Genomic DNA, 23,729 nt, shown 5'->3' with positions numbered 1-23,729 from the left:
AGGAGATTGCGTCCGTCTATCTCATGGATTTTGATTACAGCCCTTAGATCGATCGAACGGTCAAGATTTAACGACAACACTAAGCAATTACTGAGTTTTTGTCCTAATCCTACTCTACTGTGTCTTTAAAATAATAATTGGTAGTGTCACCGTTTAGTGTACTCTTGATGATACACGAAAGTAATTTACATGATACAAGTATATTATTATTGTGACGTTTTATTGCAGTGATACATTGTTTTGTAGAGAAAAACTTACACATATCGATGTTGTATTATTGGCATGAAACTTAATAGTGTCCCTAAATTATGTAAGTCAATCTCTCACCCTACGCCCTCAAACATTTGTACTTGTGTCCATTCCGAATAAGGGTCTATCTAGCTCTAGGCACATATAATTTAGGGTATTCTAAACATTTATACTCGACCGACGATAAATTCTAGAATGCGTCCGTCTATCTCACGGATTTTGATTACAGCCCTTAGATCGATCGAACGGTCAAGATTTAACGACAACACTAAGCAATTACTGAGTTTTTGTCCTAATCCTACTCTACTGTGTCTTTAAAATAATAATTGGTAGTGTCACCGTTTAGTGTACTCTTGATGATACACGAAAGTAATTTACATGACACAAGTATATTATTATTGTGACATTTTATTGCAGTGATACATTGTTTTGTAGAGAAAAACTTACACATATCGATGTTGTATTATTGGCATGAAACGTAACAGTGTCCCTAAATTATGTAAGTCATTCTCTCACCCTACGCCCTCAAACATTTGTACTTGTGTCCATTCCGAATAGGGGTCTATCTAGCTCTAGGCACATATAATTTAGGATCTTCTAAACATTTATACTCGACCGACCATGTTGGCCGACGATAAATTCTAGAATGCGCACGTTGTTAATCATGTGAGAACATTATCAACTGGACTTGTTGGAAACACCATAGAGTCATGCTCTCGTAATCGTAAGGTCTTTATTTTGATGACCATGTTGGCAGATTTCTAATATTGTAATCACGGTAATCTGTGGGCAACGACTATGCATATTACTGCATATCCGAAAGAAGGCAACAACTATGCATATTACTGCATATCCGAAGTTGGAAATACAGAAACAGTCACAACCTTGTCTACATTAATTATGACCCAATCTCTTCAGTTCATATGCGTTGTATCTAAAAACACAAAAGCAGACAATTAACAATCAAATTAACTCCATTAAAACACCATATTCCTTCAAAAATAATATCTTAATCACAGAGCTCTCACTTTCATACAGTCAAATCAATCAAGCCGAACACTTTCAACTTCGAAACGAACCAAGAATAACATAAAACTTCAATTGCCTACAAAAAGTTCGATAAAATGCGCCAAAGAACTAACCAAAGCCGTAGCTATCCCGAATTGCGCGCGTGTATGCTAGTAGGCTGAGTGCTGTACACGAAAATATTCGCGGTGGTGGCGATGTGGCGGCACCGGTGAGGCTTCGACTCCACTGCTCCGACGGCAGTTCGCTTGGCCCGGAGCGCGGTCGGACTCAGGCAGAGCCGCGATCATTCGAGCTGCTGGCCGTGCATGGGGCACGAGGCGGTCATTCAAAATTCCCGATAAATCCATTAAATATTCTTGGCCGGTTTATAACGGGCTAATTTAAAAGTTGGCTAAATTTGTAAAATAATATATTATAAAATATTTATATAGGTCTCATTCTCATATAATATACTATCCTTCATGCATGCTCGTGCAGAAGACATTTTTTGAATTATGACGTCATATGCGCGACTTACACGTTTTAAATGTATTTATATGCGTAAATTGACAAAAGGAAAGTCAAATATATTTGAAGTAAATGAATAATCTTAGATCATGCTAGAAGAAACCCCTCATAAACCAATTAAAGCAGCTGAATCCACATAATAAAATTGGTATCTATTGAATTTACATTAAGAATAAAGAAAATAATATTTAATAAACAACTAATTGAATCACATTATTACTAACTCATTGTGAGGCTAAACCCACTCCCTCACCTTAGTGTAGATAATATCGTTTGTTAAAAAAAAACAATCATTTGACAACTAATTTAATCACATTATTATCCGCGTGGGGAAGACCTTTTTAATCATCGGCATTACACGCCTCTTAAAATGTTTTGAACGTGTTTAAAAATAGAGAAAATAATATTTAATGAACAACTGATTGAATCATATTATTGCTAGCTTATTGTGGGGTACTAATTATTAAAAAAAAATGTACAAAAAAATTAATTATTAAAAAACATTGTTAAAATGACGAAAATACCCCTACCACATTTGATGCATTATTTGGATTGTTTTTGAAGTTTTTTGTTTGAGGGGCATTTCTGTCCTTTTTTTTTTGGTGAAGCTTGTGACACCCAAAAACACTATTTATTAGGCCATTGGCTTTATATATTAGATAAAATAAATAAATAAATGAATACTTTTTTTGATACATTAACACACCCCGACCCGGAATATCCACTTGGACTCCAAATCGAGCTGCGCTGGCCTACACCTAGAAGGTGACGAAACCATAAAGTGTGATGATGTGAAAACATGTGAATAAATTTAAACCTAAGAGTGCCTAAATACCCGAGTGCGCTAGTGATCGGGAAGGAACCCACTTCACACGTGACATTAGAGCATAAGTAAGTATAGTAGAGTGGATTAAGAATCGTACCCTCGAAAGAATCTCCAATACTAAGAATCGCCACGAATCTTCGATGATAAGAAAGCTCAGCTAATAAAACCTGGAGGGTGAAAACAAAACAAGGGTGAGTGGCCCTAGAGATAAAATTTTAATAGAAACCATATAAAACATTATAACCCCTCGCTACAACACCTGTATAGTTTCCAGAAAAATCATAAATATACCACAACACCGCATCTCATCAGCAATATCAATAATTATGTGATTAATAACTCATACTAGCATGCAAGTCTGAGTCACCTATGGTGACCTGTACGATTGTACCCATATCTCATTAATTGATGTTAACTCATAAGTCGGAGTTGTTGAGAATATCGCGTTTAAGAATGGGAAAAATAGAATAAACTCTGGAAATTGAAAACAAATAACCAATATAAATAACACCAAGAATTTACGTGGTTCGGCAATATGTGCCTGTTGGAAATGTGCCATAAAGCCAATCATATGATGATACTTTACGGACATTTCATATGTTAAACTAATCTAGTTTAATATTAAGGGCAAAGATTATTGTTTAAGCCGTCTCATATAAATGTTATATGCTTAAACGATAAAGTCCAAGGAATATGTGATTGGGAGAATACGATCTAAAGAAGTTAGATTCATGAGACCATTCTTTCGTAGACACATCCTAAACGTTCCTGATCATAGGATTGCCAATTGGGCATTGATAGTCCGTTAAGATCAGTACGCACTGTGTCTTCTCTCAGGGAGAGTGACTAGTCTCGAGTTATTGGTGTGTGTGACATCAAGACAAGTACGTAGGTGCTCAATAGAGAATGAGTTCACTGAACACGATCAATGAAGAGTTCTCATATTCATGTCACATGAGAACTCATGGTTGGGATAATGCAAAGTAGTCCTTTGACCTGAGGCATCACAGTTGTCTTGTGGCTAAGTCCTTGATCTTTGATTATGTCAAAGTCACCCCATCGGGGTGTCCATGGCATCGTTGGGGTTAAGCCACTTAGTCATGGAGGCAAGTGAATGCGCAACAAGGGATCTCTAACATTCAAACTGTTTGAGGGAGAATACTCTATGATATGATTTAGAACCTCTGGCCAGAGTATGAATGAGATTTAGGAAAGCGTTCCAAATCACATTCAAGGTAATCATATAAGCACACGAATCACATTGGATAGTAGACATGAATAAATAAACTATCAAACCAAACAATGTGGTCAAGAGTATTGTATTAGAGAAAGACCGTATTGCATTTGTAATCCTAAACTGAATAGGTTCTCTACCTCTTCTGATTAGCTTGGGTAACCATGATATGCTGCTAGGTGTCACTCTTGGTTTGTGGAAGCCCTAAACGTGTATAATCACTAAAGGGAGAATTGAAAGTAAGTTTCAATTCACAATCGATTTGAAAGAGTTTGAATCGCTCACTGCCTCGCTAAAAGGAACCTAATGGATCGTACACCGTGTAAGGTGGAGATTGAAGAAACAATGGAGATGAGTAAAAATAATTAAATGGTTTAATTATTTATGGCAAAGATTAATTAATATGTTAATTAATCAAACGAATAAGTTCGTTAAAGACCTCGGGATAGTTTTGGACCTTAAGGCCCAATGGGCTTCGAACGTCAAGCCCATTGACTTAAGTTGTATGACAACTTAATGACTAAATATTCACAAAGGCCCAAACAACCCAAATACACCCTAAGGCCGGCCATATTGTTAAGGGTAGTGAACTTGGACTTATTTACAAGTTTGCCACTCAAATGAATAAAGGTATAAATATGACTTTATAGCCAAAATTCATTTAGGGTTTCTTTTAGAGAAAATTGGTGAGAACTTGTCTCTCCTTTTCTCTCTAAAGAGGCCGGCCCCTTGGAGGGTGTATCTAGCCATACTAACTACTCCAAGGTCACTCATTTCTTCTCCAATCTAACCTTGGTGAAGATACTTAGAGGTTCTCAATTTTGGGAACTTGGAGAAACCTTTTCATCCATCCAAATCCAGAGATTTAAGATGCAAGGAATGAAGGCCCTCTCTTTGGGTGATTAGCCTTTGCTTATGCAAAGAGGAATCTACAAAGGTATATTTCTCAACTCACTTTGATTTGAGTTGAATCTTGGTTCACCAATCTACTAGGCTTTGAATTTCTTGGTTAATGTTTTGTTTTTAAGTGCATGCAAGCATGATTCCGCCTTTAATTGTTAATTGCATGCTATGTGATGTTGCTTAAATGAACATGTTTTCACAAAATAATCCTTCAGTGCCTACGTCCACGGGACAACAACAACAATCTTTCACTATATCAATAATGAGTACAACCAATAATCTTGCCAAATCTCTAGAACTAGGATTTGACGAAAAACCTGAAAGAACAAGAACAAGTAATACACTATCTCTTTTCTTTTCTCTCGCACACACTTTACAATATTCTCTCACTATAATCCCTAGAGTGGTATACAATTATTGTTTTGCTCCCTCCTCAAAACTAGTACAATAGCCCCTTTATATAGACATAATAAAGGTCTTCTTCAATAAGAATTATTAATCCTAATTGGAATCTAGTTATGAATCCTACTCCAATTGAGAAACTAACTCCAATTGAGAAAACAATTTAATCCTCTAAGACTATTAATTCCTAATAGACTTAGGACAACTTATCATGGGCTAGAAAAAAACCCAACAGGAGTCACCTATAGTGACCTGTACGACTTACCCATATTTTATCACATATGCTAGCTCGTCACATATTTCATCACATATGCTAGCTCATCACATATTTCATCACATATGCTAGCTCATCATATATGCTAGCTCATTACATATTTCATCACATATGCTAGCTCATAAATCGAAGTCACCTATAGTGACCTGTACGACTTATCCATAGCTCTGCACACAAGTTGGAACCACCTAAAGCGGTTTGTACGACATGACTGAGTGTAAATAAATACGCTTAAGTGCTACGATCACATGAAGACTGTGTGAATAATCGCAGGTCACCTACGAGTCAGAACCACCTATAGTGGTCTGCACGATAGAACTGTGCACCTACCTTGGATCTAAGGTGAGCGTAAGGTGTGGGAGGTGAACATTACGTGAAGGACTGTGCCCTAGCCACGGGCGGGAGCACTAACATCGGGGTGCAAGTTTATGAGCTCTCAATGTATCTCAACATAACATGTACGACTCATGGGCAACTCGTACGACAGTGTCAGAGTTGCTTAAAACATGCATGTAGTCATGCCATAACTCCATCATTTCAACTAATACCATAAACTTACCTGAACTTACCTGGGTGTCCTGCATTCACCTTTGCACTTCAAGCGTTGACAATAATTATGTGCAGGTATTATATACATGGATATGCCATAATGCAAATCTAAAACTCAACCATATCATAATATTTTTCCAATATATACATATATATATATATATAATGTGGTGTAAAATGCACAATCTATAATGCCCTACTCCCGAATTATTTATTTTCGGAAATAATTATCGGGGATAAATCCAACTAAACACTAGTTTAATTAACTATCATTACTTATGTTTCCTTATTTCAATTTCTTGATTCCTTCCACATTGATTTATGACCAACATCCAATTACTAAAAATATAAGGTTAAATCTCATATTTTCACCAATTTCGTTCACATTGCTCAATTCCCAAACAAGATTTCTGTTTCAAATATTGTATGGCTGCATCTAACGTCTCGTTAGACTGCCTACGTACCCTAAACAAGGATCAAGCCATTCGTAGTTCACATTAGTACTTCAAAGCATTCATAATAATTATACGCAATAAGCAATTTTATAAACGTTGTGGAATTGTCAATCATATATATATATAATGTACGATAAAAAGAAAAAGACCCACTTAACTGAGGTCCGTGCCACGACTCTCTAGCACGCATATCGAGACATCACGAACCATCGTCGCCTATAACCAATTATCAAATCACATCTTAGAGTTCATAACGATAAAATACACAATTTACATAAAACATATCCCTACGTAATTCAATTCGGAAGATCTGCATCACGGATTTCCAATCCGTTGCTTCCAAAGATCCACATTATACTTCTAGAACAACATCCTACAGTCCCATTACGATTCAACGGTCGGATCTCCGCAAATTGTCAAAACCAAGCGGCGGTTAACCTTTTATTTTATGAACTTACAAATCCAATTTTGGGAAGGTCCATATATTGGATTCTCAATCCGTAAGTTCCTATGGTCCTCAAATATTACGTATTATAAGCTACTAAAGTTTGGTGACGATCCAACGGTCGGATCGTCAATTCATACAATGATCTATTAACGTAACGTAGATAATTTAGATTCCAACAATCAACCTACGTCATACAACTACCAAAAATGAACTCAAGACATCTAATTAGCCTAAGAATAACATCGACGCTTTATTGGAATCTTTATTCAATCAACCGCTAGAAAAATAAATAAAAAAGCACAAAAGAATGAAAAAGAGTGTGAAAATCGTTTCCTAAGACGGTTTAGCCAAATTGCCTAACCATAATTAGCAAAATCATTGGCCAAACAATTCCACTCCTTACATTTATGCAAAAAATGCAAGCTTAAGCGAGCACTATATCATAAGCAATTTGCCCTAAACAGCTTTGAGAAACAAGGGGACTTTCATAGAACAAGTTGAAAGGAGATGAACAACAGACATAGAGTCTGTTTCTAACAAAAAGTGAGGGTATGGCCTCTCTTTAACCCTCGCAATCCGAATTCCTTGCCAAATAAATTTTCTTAGACTCTAATAGTTCGATTATCTATGTTAAAGTTTCAATCACTGTCGTGCTTCTGTAATTAATTGAAAAAAGTTGCTTCCAAGTGATGAAGAATAACACATAGATGCTATACTTTAACCATAATCCTAGATACTTTGTCACAAACTGGTCTTCATATTTTTATTTTTTTGTATTGTAATGTCACAAGTCGTTCTTACGGATACTATGTCGTTCAATACGCTCTCCGATAAATGGCGTAGTTATTTAGAAAGAAAAATTAAATTAATAGAGAGAGAGAAAAATAAACAGAAGCAGCAATTTTCATTTTATGGTCATCCAACCTAATAATCTCTACATACATTCCATAGTAACTCTGAAATCTTCCTCAATCTTCTTCCAATTTGAAGCCCCACACGTGATGTGCCCAATGTTGAGCGGATTCACCAAATGATTCGAAAGGTGGAAGAGGATTGTTTGTCAACCACGCGCCGAACTTGTCAATGAAGTCGGCATACGACATCCCCGCGCGGTTTCGTCTTGTGAAGAACAGATAGTGTGCCCGACCGTAACCTGCAAGAAAAGAAACGAAACAAAAAAGCTCATTCAGTCATTTAAACAGACAGTTGGTGAGCAACGAACAAACAACTAGAAATCATAGTTACATAATTTGCAAGTCGAAGTCTATGGTCAGTAACTTACGGACACCGACAAGGACGATGAAAATAATAAAAAGTATTGGGACGCAAATCAAACAAGCGATTCCCACCCTAATCAGGATCACAGCATAGAAGGCCAGCACACAAAGGGGCACCAATACGATTGCCTTGGTCAATTTGATTGCCAAATTCAAAACGTTCAGGAAACTTCTGGGTTCCGAGAGCAAAGCTTCCATAGCGACTCTCGCAGAGTTCTGAAGCTCTTGGCGTTTGGTTATAAACCAGTCCTCGAAGTTATCATCATCCTGAACACGTTATCTATCATCGACATCGTTACCGTCGGATTCTTCAGATTCCCCTTTCTGGAAGGAACAAAAACAGACGACGAGACAAGACGGAAAGAGCCAACGTTAGGGTTTGAAACTTGAACGTCGATGATGTATGTATGCATGTAAATGGTGTGTCTCGTTGTATATATAGGATGTCGAAGCCAAGTACTCATACTCCTGGTCGGAGATTGCGTCCGTCTCTCTCCCGGATTTTGATTACAGCCCTTAGATCGATCGAATGGTCAAGATTTAATGACAACACTAAGTAATTACGGAGTTTTTGTCCTAATCCTACTCTACTGTGTCTTTAAAATAATAATTGGTAGTGTCACCGCTTAGTGTGCTCTTGATGATAGTAATTTATATGACACAAGTATATTATTATTGTGACATTTTATTGATGTGATACATTGTTTTGTAGATAAAAACTTACACATATCAACGTTGTATTATTGGCATAAAACGTAACAGTATACCTAAATTATGTAAGTCATTCTCTCACCCTACGCCCTCAAACATTTGTTCTTGTGTCCATTCCTAATAGGGGTCTATCTAGCTCCAGGCACATATAATTTAGGGTCTTCTAAACATTTATACTCGACCGACCATGTTGGCCGATGATAAATTATAGAATGCGCTCGTTGTTAATCATATGAGAACATTATCAACTGGACTCGTTGGAAACACCATAGAGTCATGCTATCGTAAGGTCTTTATTTTGATGACTTGTGAGGACCAAATGCATATTAGCCACAAAATTATATTAGTTTAGATCACTGACGGATCCATTAAGGGGCAATGGGGGCCAGCTGTGTAATACCCTGAAAATTTTAAATATATGAATATGTGTAGAAAATCAAAATAAATCGATTGATGATTTTGAAGAATTAAATCGAGAATATAACTGAGCTTTTATATGATTTTTCAAGAATTTATAATAATTTGTGTAAGTTTAGTTTTAAATTAAACAAGTTACGAGGTTTAAAGTTTGGACCTTTATTTTTTAAAATACGTAGACCTTTCGAGGTCAAGATTTATATTTTTGAATAGAGCTCGACCTCACGAACGCGTAGGCGCAAACCGTTCATGAAACGGAGTTAGAATGCAGAAGTTATTAACGTTTAAAGTTGGGGATAAAATTGTAAATTTACCATTACTAGAATGCTCCAGATTTTTGGAGCCAAATCTGGAAGGCCACGTGTGTGGCCCAGATTGAAAGTAAGAAAAGTTAGGCGGTGGAGATGGAAGATAAAGGAGAGAAAGGAGGGAGAGATGGGCCAATCAGAAAAGGGGAGGATGAGAGGTGACCAATGAGAGAGAGAGAAAGGAGGAAAAAGGAGAGGATGGGGGAAGCGGAGGATCCCGTGACCCAAGTGGCCAAACCCGACCCGGTCGTGTTTCCTTGCCCTTGTACGACAAAATTTAGTCATTTTTCCCGTGAATTACACCAAATTAACTATTGTAAAACCGTCCATAACCTTCCCTTATCTTACTACACCTCAAAAATCATGGGATTTGAGCTTGAAATGGGTAGATCCGGACGTTGGGGGTGCGGTGGCATGGTTTCCAAATTAACCAAAATTTGAAATGATTTACGTCCAATGCCACTACCATTAGACTCCCCTTAAGAGCTGGAACAAAGCCCATTCATTAGTTTGGGCGTCGGAGTTGCTATGGAGTCAAATTGAGGACACCCAAATTCTAGGGTTCCAATGGGTTTTGATGAAATTGGATCCTTTCCAGGCAAAATTGGCCTTGGTTTCAGGTATGAAAGTTTCTCTACTCATTGAGATCTTCATTTCTGTAATTTTTGAGAAATTTTAGAAATAGTTGAATTTTCCGGCGAGTCGGGCAGCCAACCGCCACCTGCGGCGGTGGGGGCGGTGGCACACGGCCAAGGAGCTAACATTTGCGTTGTTATATGAATTTCGTTATTTTAAGTAGGTTATTTTTTTTTATCTAACTTTTATGGTTTAAATATTAATATGATTGTGGTGTATGTAGGATTAAATGAATAGTTTGTCTTTGGTTCGAAACTTTGAACTTTTGAACTACGAAAGGCTTGATCCCTGTTGAGGGTACGTAGGCAGTCTAACAAGACGTTAGATGCAGCCATAAAATATGTGAAGTTAAATTAATTCAAGAATAAAGGTTACATAATGGAAATTGGTCCTTACAAAGAAATGGTACTAAATTGGAATTTAAATTGGATGTTTTGGAAGAATGAATAATGCTTATAAATTGCTTGTGGAATGAAGGATTTGAATTGGAGTTGTTAGCTAAAGTTAATAAACTAAATAAGATTTTTATTTTGGGCCTATCACTAATATTATTATTTCTCGAAATAAAATAAATATTTCGGGACCGGGGCGTTACAAGCTGACCCCCCGAACTTGGATGAACGTCCATAGAAATCTTAGGTGCTGACCCTCTGAACTTCGATGAATGTCCATGGATACCTTGAGTGCTGCCATTTTGAAGATTAGAGTTGGCTTCATACATGACCTCCAACCGACTTCAGGGCTACCAAAACCCGATGAATGTCCATGAATACCTTGGGTGTTGCCTCTTGCATACATTAACAGGTGTGTAGTATGCATTTCCAAATGACTTCATGGATTTTTAGTTGATTTTGCTCTATTAAGTTGTCAAATATTTTAAATCTTTAGATCTAAAATAATACAATCTTATGACTAATGAGGACATTATGAGAGTAGGACTGAACACAATAACCTCTAAATTCTAGAATGCGCTCATTGTTAATAGTCTTAAGATAAAGTACATAAATTCATGCCGCTTAGTACTACGGTCTAGTGGTATTCCTCTTCACTTGTAAGTGAGAGATCTTAGATTTGATTCTGCCAAAGACAAATTTGAACCACATTATTGCTAGCCCATTATGAGGCTTAGCTTACCCCCTTCCCTCTTAGTGTAGATAATATCGTTTGTTGAAAAAATAAAAATAACTTGCTTAGGAATGTTGAGGTTTGTGGGTTTTTAATGAATATAGTTTTTTTTATACAGTAAAATATTTACACAAATTGGTCAATCGTTATTATTATTATTTGGGTGATGTTATATACATTAAATTTATGTACTAAATAATGTCACACGTATTACACTATATAAATTTTTATTATAATTATTAATCAAATCTAATTTGAATTAAAATAAAAAAGTAATTAGCCACATCATTTAGTGTACCTAGCATTATTCTTATTGTTTATTTACTTAACAAAAATCACTTCTTTTCCTCTAATACAATATATATTGAAAATGAAAAATGGGTCATAACCATTGATTAAGCTAGGACTGGTCTCATCAGAGACAGATTCAATTCCAAACCAATATTATTACATCAAAACACACGCAAGCAATCAGTAATATAAGTTCCTCAATTCCAAACCAATATTAATACATCAAACACACGCAAGCAATCAGTAATATAAATTCCAGTTACACAAACAGAATCTTGGGCATTTTTCAATTTCATAAAGGGCAATGTTTGCAACTCCACACAAACAATGGATTCTTCCTTGCAGGGCTAATGTCTCAACATGTATATAGTCTGCTCTGATACTATAACGAAAGTTGAGACTCACCGCAAAATCAATTGCCAATAAGGAGATCTCACTGCAGTCTCACGACAAGTGCTTCTGAAGCTTGTTTCTACAAAAGGATATTACAAAACAAAAGAAACACGCTTACCTAAAAACATCTCAATGCATGCATACATTATGTCTTTGCCAGACTTGTGAATAAGATCGAACAGGCAAATTATAAGGGAAAATGATTTTTACACTTTGATGCACTACTTCCTCTTTTTTGTAGCCTTAAAATTAAATAAATCAAAATACTAACAAACAAAAACAGGAGGAAAATTGCATAAGAAAAAAGGTTTTAAAGTTTTTAAATCATTTTCATTAGTTTTCCTAAGAAAAAATAGGAGTGAAAATCACCAACCTTTCTAATGTAATAGTTCAAATGATTATGTTGTGGAAATTTTTTATGCATGGATAAAAAGGTGCGTACCTTCTACGAGAGTGAATACCAAACAAGCTTTCACGATACCACCCATAATCCAGGTTGATTTCAGGAATGTGTTGTACCTTTGGATGATCCATGCCTCATTTTACGGACTCTATAAGTTGCATTGGAACAGACTGCAGAGTCAAGCGTTCTACGTTAGCAAGGAACTCAATGCCTTGTGGCAATGTCTTTAACTTCATGCAGTCATCAATGTCTAAGACCTGGAGATTTGGCATCACCCCTTTCTCTATAGCTATACTATTCAATAAGGGGTAGATGCGCAACATCAAATGCTTGAGCTTTATGAAGCCTCTGGAGAAACACAATTTTTCGCCAACATACACATTAATTAGCCCAAGCCTTTCAAGATTCGGCAATGCTTGAATGTGAGGTAGCACATCTTCTTCAAGTCTAGACCAATTTAGCTGCATGCGTGTCAGGTTATGGAGCGAACCAAACCAAATAGGTACTTTTTCTAGTTTTCGGGCCAAATTAACAATTTGAAGGTCTGCAAGGGGCGAACGTAGTGCATTAACCCGAAGAAACTCCTCTTCATCACTTGCCATTAAAAACAAATGTTGAAGGAGCTCTAACGTTTGAAGGGAGTCACATAGGTCCATCTCGTCACTTGCTTTCACATTTGTAATACCGAGGCTTGTAAGTTGGGTCATATTCCTGATGACTTTAACAATCTTTCCTTCTGATTCAACACATTGCAAAACTTGCAGTTTCTGTAATTTACTTAGATCGGATGCTGCTTTTGTCCCATTGGCCCATCTAAAGGCCTCCCAATCACCAGTGTAACAATACATGATTAGATGACGTAGGTTTAGTAACTTGGAGATTACTTTCGGAAGTGCCTTTATCTTACTGTCACGGATGTTCAAGGTTTGAAGGTTGCGAAGCCGTCCGATGGATTCTGGAAGCTCGTCAATAAAAGTTCTCTTCAAATTTAAATATCTTAAGTTGAACAAGTACACTAGTTCATCTGGAAATCTATCAATTGGAGCATCCTGCACATCTAGAACTCTCAACAACTTGAATCCAGAAGGCAATTTCTCTAAAGAGCCAAAGACAAGAAAGGAGCGAAGCTCTTACATACCTGTGGAAGAATTAATTTCTCTTTCAGTTGTTTGAATTGACAATCGGCGGATTTCAACTTTATCTACTATTTCTCTGCCAATACACGTAGCACCGAACTTTTCCATTTTTGATATCGACAAAGCAAGCTCACGCACAAGATCATGCATCTTACATGCTCTTAGTCCTCCAGCTTCATGCTTTTCAACTTGTAGCATGCTACGAACAATCAGTTCCACAAGATAACCATCTGCAACTTCTTCTGGTGTGACCCCATCAATTGGTTCAACAAACCCTTCAGCTATCCACAACCTGATCAACCTTTTCCTTTTGATGAGATAATCTTCTGGGAAGAGGGCACAGTATAGGAAACATGGCTTCAACCGGTTGTGCAAATTGTTGAAACTAAGCAACAAGATGCTGCTCATTGGTTCCAGCATAGGATGGTTAGTCAAGTGCCAATTTAAGCTGTTATATACGCTTCTCCATTCCAATGATGACCTCTTGGAAGACATTAGACCACCTAAAGTTACCACTGCCAGAGGTAGGCCTTCACACTTATCCACAAGTTTCCATGCTAAGGATTCAAGCTCTGGTGGACAAGATTTATTATCGTAAGTTGAGAATGCTTTCTTGCTAAAGAGCTCCCAAGCTTCATTGTTTCCCAAGGGTTCAATTTCAATATGACGACTTTCAACTTCAAAAGAATAGAATGCTATGTCTTTCTTTCGAGTTGTAAGCATGATTCGACTTCAACGATGTCTATTAAGAAGTGGTATCCTTATTTCTTGCCAAGTTTAATGTCCCACACATCATCCAATACAACTAGGTACCTTTTAGACTTCAAGTATGTCGACAACATCTCTAACAATTCTTTGTTACTCATGGAATCCAATTGTGCAGTCACCTCTTCCTTTCTTCCTTGGTGGAATTGCTTGATCAGATTTTTGAATAAGTCTTCGATCACAAAAGTTTGAGAAACAGTGATCCATGCATAACAGTCAAAATGCCGCTTTACATTTTCGTTGTTGAAGATATTGGCAACAAGAGTTATCTTGCCTGATCCTCCCATCCTGACCACAGACACAACCATTTCATTTTCCTCGCCATTCATCAACAATCCCATTAACGTTTGCTTCTTGTCTTCAATCCCGATTAATTCGTCTTCCATAATATAAAGAGAAGACTCGGCTTTGTTCTTCACCCATCTGGGAACACTATCCGAACTTGTTCCTTCTATTGTAGAGACACCATATCTCTGATTCCTCTCAGGAATGGCTTTGATCTTTTTTGTGATTTTCTGTAATTTTTTGGCTATTCGATGCCTAAACCAAAGATTCTTTGGAATGTGAATGGTTTTGTGGAGCCATTTTTCAAATGGAGTCGCACTTTGCTGGTCATATATGTGATACAGGAACTCATCAATGACATTTTCCGCATCCAAGGTCAAATCTCTGACGCTTGTAACCCACTTTTTCTCTCCTTCTGTCTGTGGTTCCTTGCCTTCAGCATCTATTAAGAAAGATTTCATGCTTATGAGCTCCAGCTTAAGCTCATCAATTTCATCACGGACTGCCGCTATGGAAGATGCTTCGTTTTCAAGAATGGCCGCAATTTTCCCAATCAATAGTGATGCAGCTGACTCCATTTTGGCCTTCGATACTTGGTATGCAATCTGTCTGCAGAATAGACAAGTTTCAAAACAACAGAAAAAGAAAAAAAATAACGCAATGGATAAATTTTTGTATTTTACAAACTATGTGCTTAGTTTTCAAAACGAAACCACAAACCAAAAGAAATCAAGATCTAAATAAGGTACCTGAAATTGTCTAGTACTCAAGAAATTTAAATTTCTGTTCTTAACTTTCATTCAGTTTAACAAAGGGGCCAAACTTAGTCCAAAAACTACTTTCTCGAGTTTTTTTTCCAAGAACACAGAATTAAAAAATTTGGTTCAAGAACAAAAATCTATGCTTGATAATTTTCGAACTCATTCAATCTAATTCTTCCACCAAATGTCATGGTTTTTTGTCCGTGTTAAGGATAACAAAAAGTTCCAATTCTTTGTAGGTGGCAGTTGACAAGTTCCACAAAATTGTTGTTAAGTGAAAGTACACACGTCGAAAAGAAGATAGCGGATTGAACTCTACACAAAGGCCTAATAATATTTTACACGACCCGTTAATTAGACAAGAAACGATACGAAAATAACAGGATTTTGGTCAACATGTTAACCACTGTTCTAAAAATCTCCACATAGCGCCGCCTAGGAGCTAGACGGTTGTCTACCGCCCAGATTAATTCCTAGGCATTTGAAAATTAAGAAAGGAAGCCTAAACCTACCTAGGCACCTGCCCACCTAGACGCCTCTGTTCACCACCAGACTAGAGCCTAGCGTGATTCATTAACAATGCGGTTCATTATCAGGTAGCCCGTTAAGAACTTGATAAGATATGGTTTTCCATATCTAGATATTAGGTATATTAAATTCTTGCATGGCCTCTTAACTGGACATGAAACGACACGATTGGTTAACAAATTAAGTAGTTATCGGATCACCTGTTAAGAATTCATTAAGATAACAGGTTTAACACAACACGACCCATTGAGATAACGGGTATGACACAAAAACAACAAAAACACGATAAACATGACCCATTTGCCTGCTTAAATTATTTAAATAAAACACCAAATAATATTGATTAGACTTGCAACCAAATTCAACTTAACGGCGTACGAATCAATAACTTAACCCTCTTTTTATGCTAGCAAATATTGTTGAAGCCGAAATCGAATTTGAAATCTTGTTTTCAAGGCTAAATGCTCGAACCTAAGTGACATATATAATAAGAAAAAACAAGTGAAACAAAAAATTAGATATAGCTCATAAGTAATACTTTCTTCCAGATAATTTATAGAAGCATATTGCATATGGTAATAAAAGTGCAGAATAACATACTTGGGGCCACTTGGAAGCTCACAAAAAGAGTTGCAATGAAACTCCTTTTTTTTTTTGTGAAAACTTGCAATGATACTCCTTTGTCAATGAACTCAATGAAAATATCAAATATGAAACGAAGACACTGGAGTTCGCTCCCAAAAATATCAAACTAATATGAGACCACGACGAAAAAGCATAGTAAAAATTCAAAAACTCACATAAAATAGAGAAAAAAATAGAAAGCTCTTATTTTACATCATCACAAGGTTTTAGAAAATCACTCAAGCACACTGGAATTACTGTACAAAAGTTTATGATAAATGTTAGTGAGATTTTTTTTTTTTAAATAGAATTCTTCCAGCACATTACGTTTTTAGCATAATTCTCTTATTACATTATAAAATATTATGAAAAAAATATATGATCCGATGGAAAGTTCATGAGGAACTTACTTTTTTTTTTTTTGAAAACTTTGAGAGAATCTTTTTAGCATTTTTAAATTCACACTTTATTAAAAATCAACTACTTATCAAGTCTCTACTTCAACACCGGTAAAATAAACTACTTTTCAAGTCTCTAATTCAATTACTGTCATGGATGAGCTACTAGTTCGATAAGGTAATAATCACAATGCATTTAATTCACCGGGAGCAATAATAGTACATGAATGTAATGTTTTCTCTTCATTCTATAATGTTAATCCAGTTAACAGATAACTAAATTTCTCTTTTTATTAGTCATTTTTTTTAACTCTCAATCTGCAATGTCTAAACACGATTTGGTCATTTTATCGGACTCTAACTGAAAGGACTTCACTCCCTTATTTCGTGACTTTGGGCTGAACATAAATCTTGGTGCTTCGAGAGTCTCTCAACTTCTTTTACTTCCATGTTTCTATAAATCTCATACCTTTCTAATTGACGACTCCAACGAATGATTATAGTTATTCATTTTCATTGATACATTTCCAATGATTTTACTATGCATGACACATTTATCGTTCATAATAATTTTATATCAATATCCAAATAACATTTCAAATCAATAATATTCTTCGACGAATATCAACTGAGAAAAGAAGGCTATGTCTTACTTTCGTGTTGTGAACGTGATTCGACTTCCAAGCTTCTACGAAAGTGGTATTCTTATTCCTTCCCAAATTTTAGACTCCAAGTAGCTCAACGTCTTTACCAATTCTTTAACTCATGGAATTCAAATGTTTAGGGATCTATTCCTTTCTTCCTTGGTCAAATTTCTTGACCGCTCTTTCAGATATCTTCAATCACATAGGTGGACATTTTATTGTGTATTAAAAGTAAGGTTAAAATAGAAAAAATAGAGATATGATCGTCATTTTGAGAAATATATTAATAGTACTAGTATATGTGCATGTGAACATTTGTTTTTAAAATGGAAGGAGGGAGGAAGATAGAGAAGGTGAGAGTAGAGAGAGAGGGGAGAGAGGTTTTTATTTTATTTTTAATTTTAGAGATATGTTATAATCATATGTGGTAATGCTTTACAAAAAATAGCAATATTTGGTTTGTGCGATTATATTACTGTCCATATTTTTTTATTTATGTTCAGTTTTGATTAAAGGGACATAATGTTAATTTATGAGATTTTAATTGACTCAAAGTTTCGTTAATATGTGATTATATATTAAGTATGTATTTTCATTTAAAAAAAAAAGCAGCATCTAGCATGGCAAGCACGACACATGCAGAATTAGATTATTGTTGTGGGGTGCACTGGGCTGAAGGTTTCAAATATGGGATGAGTCGGCCCATCTTATTCATTAAATGAGCCAGCATGAGCACGACACGAGGCACTATTGAGCTAGACTCAAGGAAGAAAATATCGGTAATATCGGAAATATCGGTAGTCCGAAAACACGGAAATATCAATAGAAATATCGGGATAATATCGATATCGATAAAAATTACATGGAAACCACGGAAATTGTAAGAAAAACTTGGAAATTTTTATTGAAACTTTGCAGGATGTTTATTTAGTCAATTATCTATTAGTTTATCACAAAAAATTGGAAGGAAATGCATTGCATGATGGATTTAACTGATTTAAGTTGATTATATAGCGAGCTGGCAAACATTGTGAGTGTAGAAAAAATGTAGTAAATAATGAAAGAAGTTTAAACACACCATAATCATTTATATAATGAATTAGTACAATGGGAGGGGTTCGAATATTTTAGCATATTTTCATATTTTCACAAAACCATAATCATTTATATATAAAGAATTCAAAACAAAACCATATATATACAAAGAATTAAAAACCTAAAATTTCTTATTTCCCACCCCCAAACTTAAATCACACATTGTCCTCAAGGTATGAGAAATAAAATAAAGAAAAACAAACAAGAAAATAACAAAACTACGAAATCCTAGGAAATGTAGAAGGACGATCAAAGATAAAACAAAAAAAACTAAGAAAATAAAATAGGAAAGAGAAATAGAAAAACAATAAACGAAAATAAAATAAAACAGAAAACAGAAAATAAAAGAAAAGGAAAAAAAAAATTGACACACCAAAGAGATTCGAAGAGAAGAACTGTGAGCTTGCCAAGGTGAGCTAACAAAAATATGAAAAAATAAACCACTACATTACACCTCGGGGCTTCGAACGCAAGACCTGAGAGCTAGAAATGGCGAAGATTCGCTGACCAACCCGCACAAGTCCACCTGTGTCAAATGCTAGAAACAGCTACAATTTAAACTGGTGTAGCAGCGGCATCTGTCATTTGAAAACCCTAGCTATTCTTGAACACACATTGGATCCCCTTCCACTCACCTCGAGCCCAGAGCCAACGGCTCTCTTTTGTCCATTCCCATGTCAGAACCTAAAGGCTTTCCCTCTCTCACTTGCACCCCGTCAGAACCTAAAGGCTTTCTCTCTCTCGAACTCTCTCGAACTCTCGTTCTCTCACTCCATTTCCCCGATCGCACCCACACCCAGCACACCCAAATCCGTCCACCCCGATGCCAGCGCTGCATCTCCACCACCCTCCTGAACTCTCCCTCCCTCTCCTCCGTCTCTGGGAAGCACGGCGACGCGCAGAGGAAGCTCGGTTGCCGTTGGGACGATGGAGTCTCTCCCTCGGTCTCTTCGTCTCTATCTCTGCCTCGGTCTCTCCGTCTCCGTCTCTGCCTCGGTCTCTCCGTCTCCGTCTCTCCCTCGGTCTCTCTGTCTCGGTCTCTCCCTCGGTTCGGTCTCGACTCTCTCCGTAATCGATCTGGTTTCCTCCTCCCTTTCTCACCTCCATCATCCTTCTTCTTCGATCTGGTTTCCTCCTCCCTTTCTCACCTCCCGGCGGCGGCGACGACACCGAATATCGCGATAATATCGCTAATATCGGTAATATCGCGATATTAGCGATATTTTAAAGATATTTTATTTTTAGTCAAAAAAATATCGCTGGGGCAAAAAAACGATATTATCAGCGAAATATCGCCGATAATATCGATTTTTAATACCTTGGCTGGACTTAATTAGGTCCGCATGTTCTAGTGAGCAGTGTTTAAAATATCGATATCGGTAGAAATAACGATAAATTTGTGGAAATATATGGATATATCGATATTGATATTAATATCGGTTCATTTTGATGGAAATTATGAAAATTTAAAATAAAACTTTAGGAACTGTCAAACACTGGTTGAAACGAAATATAAGAGTTTCTTCGATATTTAACCTATATTTCGAAAATATCAACGAAATCTGTTAATTTTAACTGAAATATTAGAGTTTCTTTGATATAGGGTGAAGTTTAGACTCTACCCTCCATTTCCATATCTTTATGTGAGAACGTAGGAACCAAAAATTCAGGGACATGATAGGAACCTTATGAAATTGAAAAGAGAATCGCCAAATAAATACTCTTGGAGATTATAAAAGGATAGTAGTGAGAATGTAGAGTAACATATTCTTGGATATATGAAATGAACTTCTAACAGCATTCACCCAATGCCCACGAAATCCTGTGTTCAATTTTTCCGTCACCCAAACCTCACCTTTTAACAGTATTCTCGAATCGAAGCACTACTGCATTTGAGTCTCATAGGTCTCATATTCCAAAGATCAAATCTTCTGCACCAAAAATAGGTGTAGGCTCTTTGTGGTCCTAATTATTGACCGACACATAATAAGTTTTTGACAATAAAGTTTAGAAAAGTTAAGTTTATAAATACGTGTTAGTCAATAATTGAGATCGCAGAGAAGTCACACCCACTTTGAGTGCAGAAAATTTGATCTCCAAATTCCAAACTTGTAGAGTTTTTACATCCAAATATGTTGTGTACTCATGCTGCACCATCAACATATTTATAGGGTTTAATTGACGTTCAAGTTCTTATACGGCAGGTAAACGTAGGTCTGGCAAACGAATCGTGTTTATCGTGTTTCGTGTAATACCTGTTATCTTAACTGATCGTGTCGTGTTTATCTTAACGGATCTTTAACAGGTTAGGTCACTTTACCCAACAAGTAAAATTATCCCACCCATTATGACCTATTAAGATTTTTTTTTTACTCTTAAATTTGCAAATACCACATTGCCACATAAATCTTACTTCAAAACATAAAAAAACCATTTGTCGTTAAGTACTACATCGACACTACAAAATAAGAGCCTAATAAAAAAGCACCAATACACTACTAGTCTACTACAAAATATCAAATGTGCAAGGATATACAAAATGAATGAGTTTTTCTTTTCAAGTTGTGAAGTTTTTCTCAGAAGTTAAAATCTTGCCAATGAAACTCAAAGAATGCTCATGAAGTGCATTGTTCCAGAGAAAGAAGCAGGGCAGCTTGGCAAATTATTGAGAAGGTATGGGCAAAACGTTGAGTGCTATTACAAAATCGTGTCATGCATAATAGTCTACTTAATGCTACTTCTAATTTGTGTTTTGTAGTATTTGATGCCATTTGTGGAACACTGTAGGAGAACAATTCAGAAATAAACAATAATAATAGAAATTCTAATATTTTATTAACCAAAATATACTTGCTATGTAAAATGATAATTACACAATAATACAGAAATAAATATGACTAACTTGATTACAGAAGGTAGAGGCTAGCGTAATAGCTATAAAGGGCAATATTGTAAATGAATCTTCTTAGTTGTTAGCTTAGTGGTTAAGATAACATGTTAGTTTGTTGTATATATATACCTAAGCTGTAACATTATCATAGTGTGAAATGAAAATATATTTTACCAAATATGGTATCAACCGCCTTCTCTGTCCAACGACTCTCGTTCTTCGATCCTATCTTTTCTGCTTCTTCTTTCTGTGTTCTTGATCGATTCTTCGCTCGTGTTTGAAGATCTTTGATCGTGCTCTCTTTCCTCCTCATCCTTTTGACAATGGCGTCTCCTTCGTCAGAATCGGCCTCTCCCGTTCATCCCCTTCCGACTGAATCTCCCAACCCTAATTCTTCACATTCTACCTCAATCACAATCCAAAATATTGGATCCATGGTGCCAATCAAGCTCACTACCACAAATTACTTGACCTGGAGTGCTTTTTTTGCTCCGATTTTTCGTCGCTACAACCTGACTGGTCACATAGACGGCTCTACGGCAGCGCCGGTTCAATTTCTTCTTGATTCCTCAGGAAATCGCACTCTTAATCCTGCTTATGTTTCTTGGTATGAGAATGATCAAAATATTCTCAACTGGCTCAACTCCACGCTCTTGGAATCCCTAATTCCATATACTGTTGGTGTGAATTCAGCTCGCGATCTTTGGGCGAAATTGGAATCTCGACTTACCACGGCATCTCAGTCTCACATTCATGAGCTTCGCTCTCGACTTCGTACTCTTACAAAAGGAAATTCCACTGCTGCTCAGTTTTTTCAGCAAATTGAGGCAATTGCTGATGCTCTTGCCAGTGCCGGCTTTCCGGTTGACGATTCCGATCTGATCTCTGTCACTCTCCACAGTCTTCCCTCAGAGTATGACTCATTTGTTGATGTTGTTCAATTTCGTCTCGGATCTACAACAATTGATGAACTACATGGCTTGCTTCTGAGCAAAGAGATTCAATTAGCCACTCGCAAGAAAAGTATCTCTGAGATGTCCTCGTTTCAGGCTCTTAACACCTCTGCAGGCATTCTTCCTCTTCCTGCATCAAACCCTAACTCTCAGGCTTTTGTGGCTCATTCTCCTTCTACATTCAGTCATCAAAGTCGTGGGATGGATCGCTCTCATAATCGCGGTCATTTCAATCATGGCAATTACAGATCTTCTAACAATCCGAGATCTTTTACTCCTCGTGGCAATAATCAGCGTTATAATCATGGAGGTCGCAACAATTTTTCTTCCTACACCAAGAAACAACCTTGTCAGATTTGTCATCAATTTGACCATGAAGCATGTGATTGTCCTCATCGCCTCAATCTCGCTTATAGTGGAAAATCCTCTCCTGCAGCGATGGTTGCTAATGCTTCTTCATCCAATCCTACTTGGATTGTCGATTCTGGCGCCACATCACACATGACCAACTCTTATGCAACTCTGCAGAACCCTGAAGCATACACAGGTCCAGAACAAGTGTATATTGGTGATGGCAAAGGTTTGCCCATCACTCATTCTGGTTCTACTACTTTGCATACTTCTACTAGTGCTTTTAAACTCAATAAAGTACTTTATGTGCCTGCTTTGAAACATAACATTCTCTCTGCGAATCAATTTCTGCTTGATAATCATTGTTCATTGCATTTTTATCCCTCTCACTTCACTGTGAAGGATCTTTCTTCGGGGAGGATGCATTTTAAAGGTCCTGTTCAGCAAGGGTTCTATCCTTTTCATTTTTCCTCATCTGCAACTGGCAATCATAAGGCTCTCACAGCTACTGCAAAAGCTTCTAAGGATGTCTGGCATCAAAGATTGGGTCACCCATAAGTCAAGATTCTTCATAAACTTGCTTCTCAATCTTGTATTCCTGTTTTGGCTCATACAACTAAGTCATTCTGCTCAGATTGTGCATTGGCTAAAAGCTCAAAGCTTCATTTTGTATCTACATCTTGTACAACTAGCAAACCTCTAGAACTTGTCCACACGGATGTTTGGGGACCATCACCTCTAGCTTCTTCTCAAGGTTTTCGGTATTATATCATTTTTGTGGATGACTTTACTAGATACTGCTGGTTTTATCCTTTGAAATGCAAATCTGATGTACTGTCAACTTTTATGGAATACAAATCTC

At 36.7% G+C, this 23,729-nt stretch overlaps 1 protein-coding gene, 1 long non-coding RNA gene and 1 pseudogene across 2 annotated transcripts; all 3 read right to left on the bottom strand.

The window, feature by feature from the left end:
• Positions 1–7,761: 7,761 nt before the first annotated feature.
• LOC103419894 (uncharacterized) lies at positions 7,762–8,602 on the bottom strand. The gene is made up of 2 exons (XR_011581826.1): positions 8,159–8,602; positions 7,762–8,029 (listed from the first exon to the last, which is right to left on the bottom strand). It is a non-coding gene; the product is annotated as an uncharacterized lncRNA (long non-coding RNA).
• A 3,483-nt stretch (positions 8,603–12,085) lies between these two features.
• On the bottom strand, positions 12,086–15,228 carry LOC103419927 (disease resistance protein RPM1-like; annotated as a pseudogene).
• A 4,168-nt stretch (positions 15,229–19,396) lies between these two features.
• Positions 19,397–21,876, bottom strand: LOC139196919 (uncharacterized). The gene is made up of 2 exons (XM_070823280.1): positions 21,738–21,876; positions 19,397–19,863 (listed from the first exon to the last, which is right to left on the bottom strand). Exons 1-2 carry the CDS (start codon positions 21,874–21,876, stop codon positions 19,397–19,399), a joined length of 606 nt encoding a protein of 201 aa, XP_070679381.1.
• Between the last annotated feature and the right edge of the window lie 1,853 nt (positions 21,877–23,729).

The sequence above is a fragment of the Malus domestica genome, chromosome 06 (genome assembly GCF_042453785.1).
Source record: "Malus domestica chromosome 06, GDT2T_hap1".
Taxonomy (NCBI): domain Eukaryota; kingdom Viridiplantae; phylum Streptophyta; class Magnoliopsida; order Rosales; family Rosaceae; genus Malus; species Malus domestica.
The sequence above is the reverse complement of the archived record's forward strand: the minus strand, read 5'-3'. Positions and strand labels throughout refer to the sequence as shown.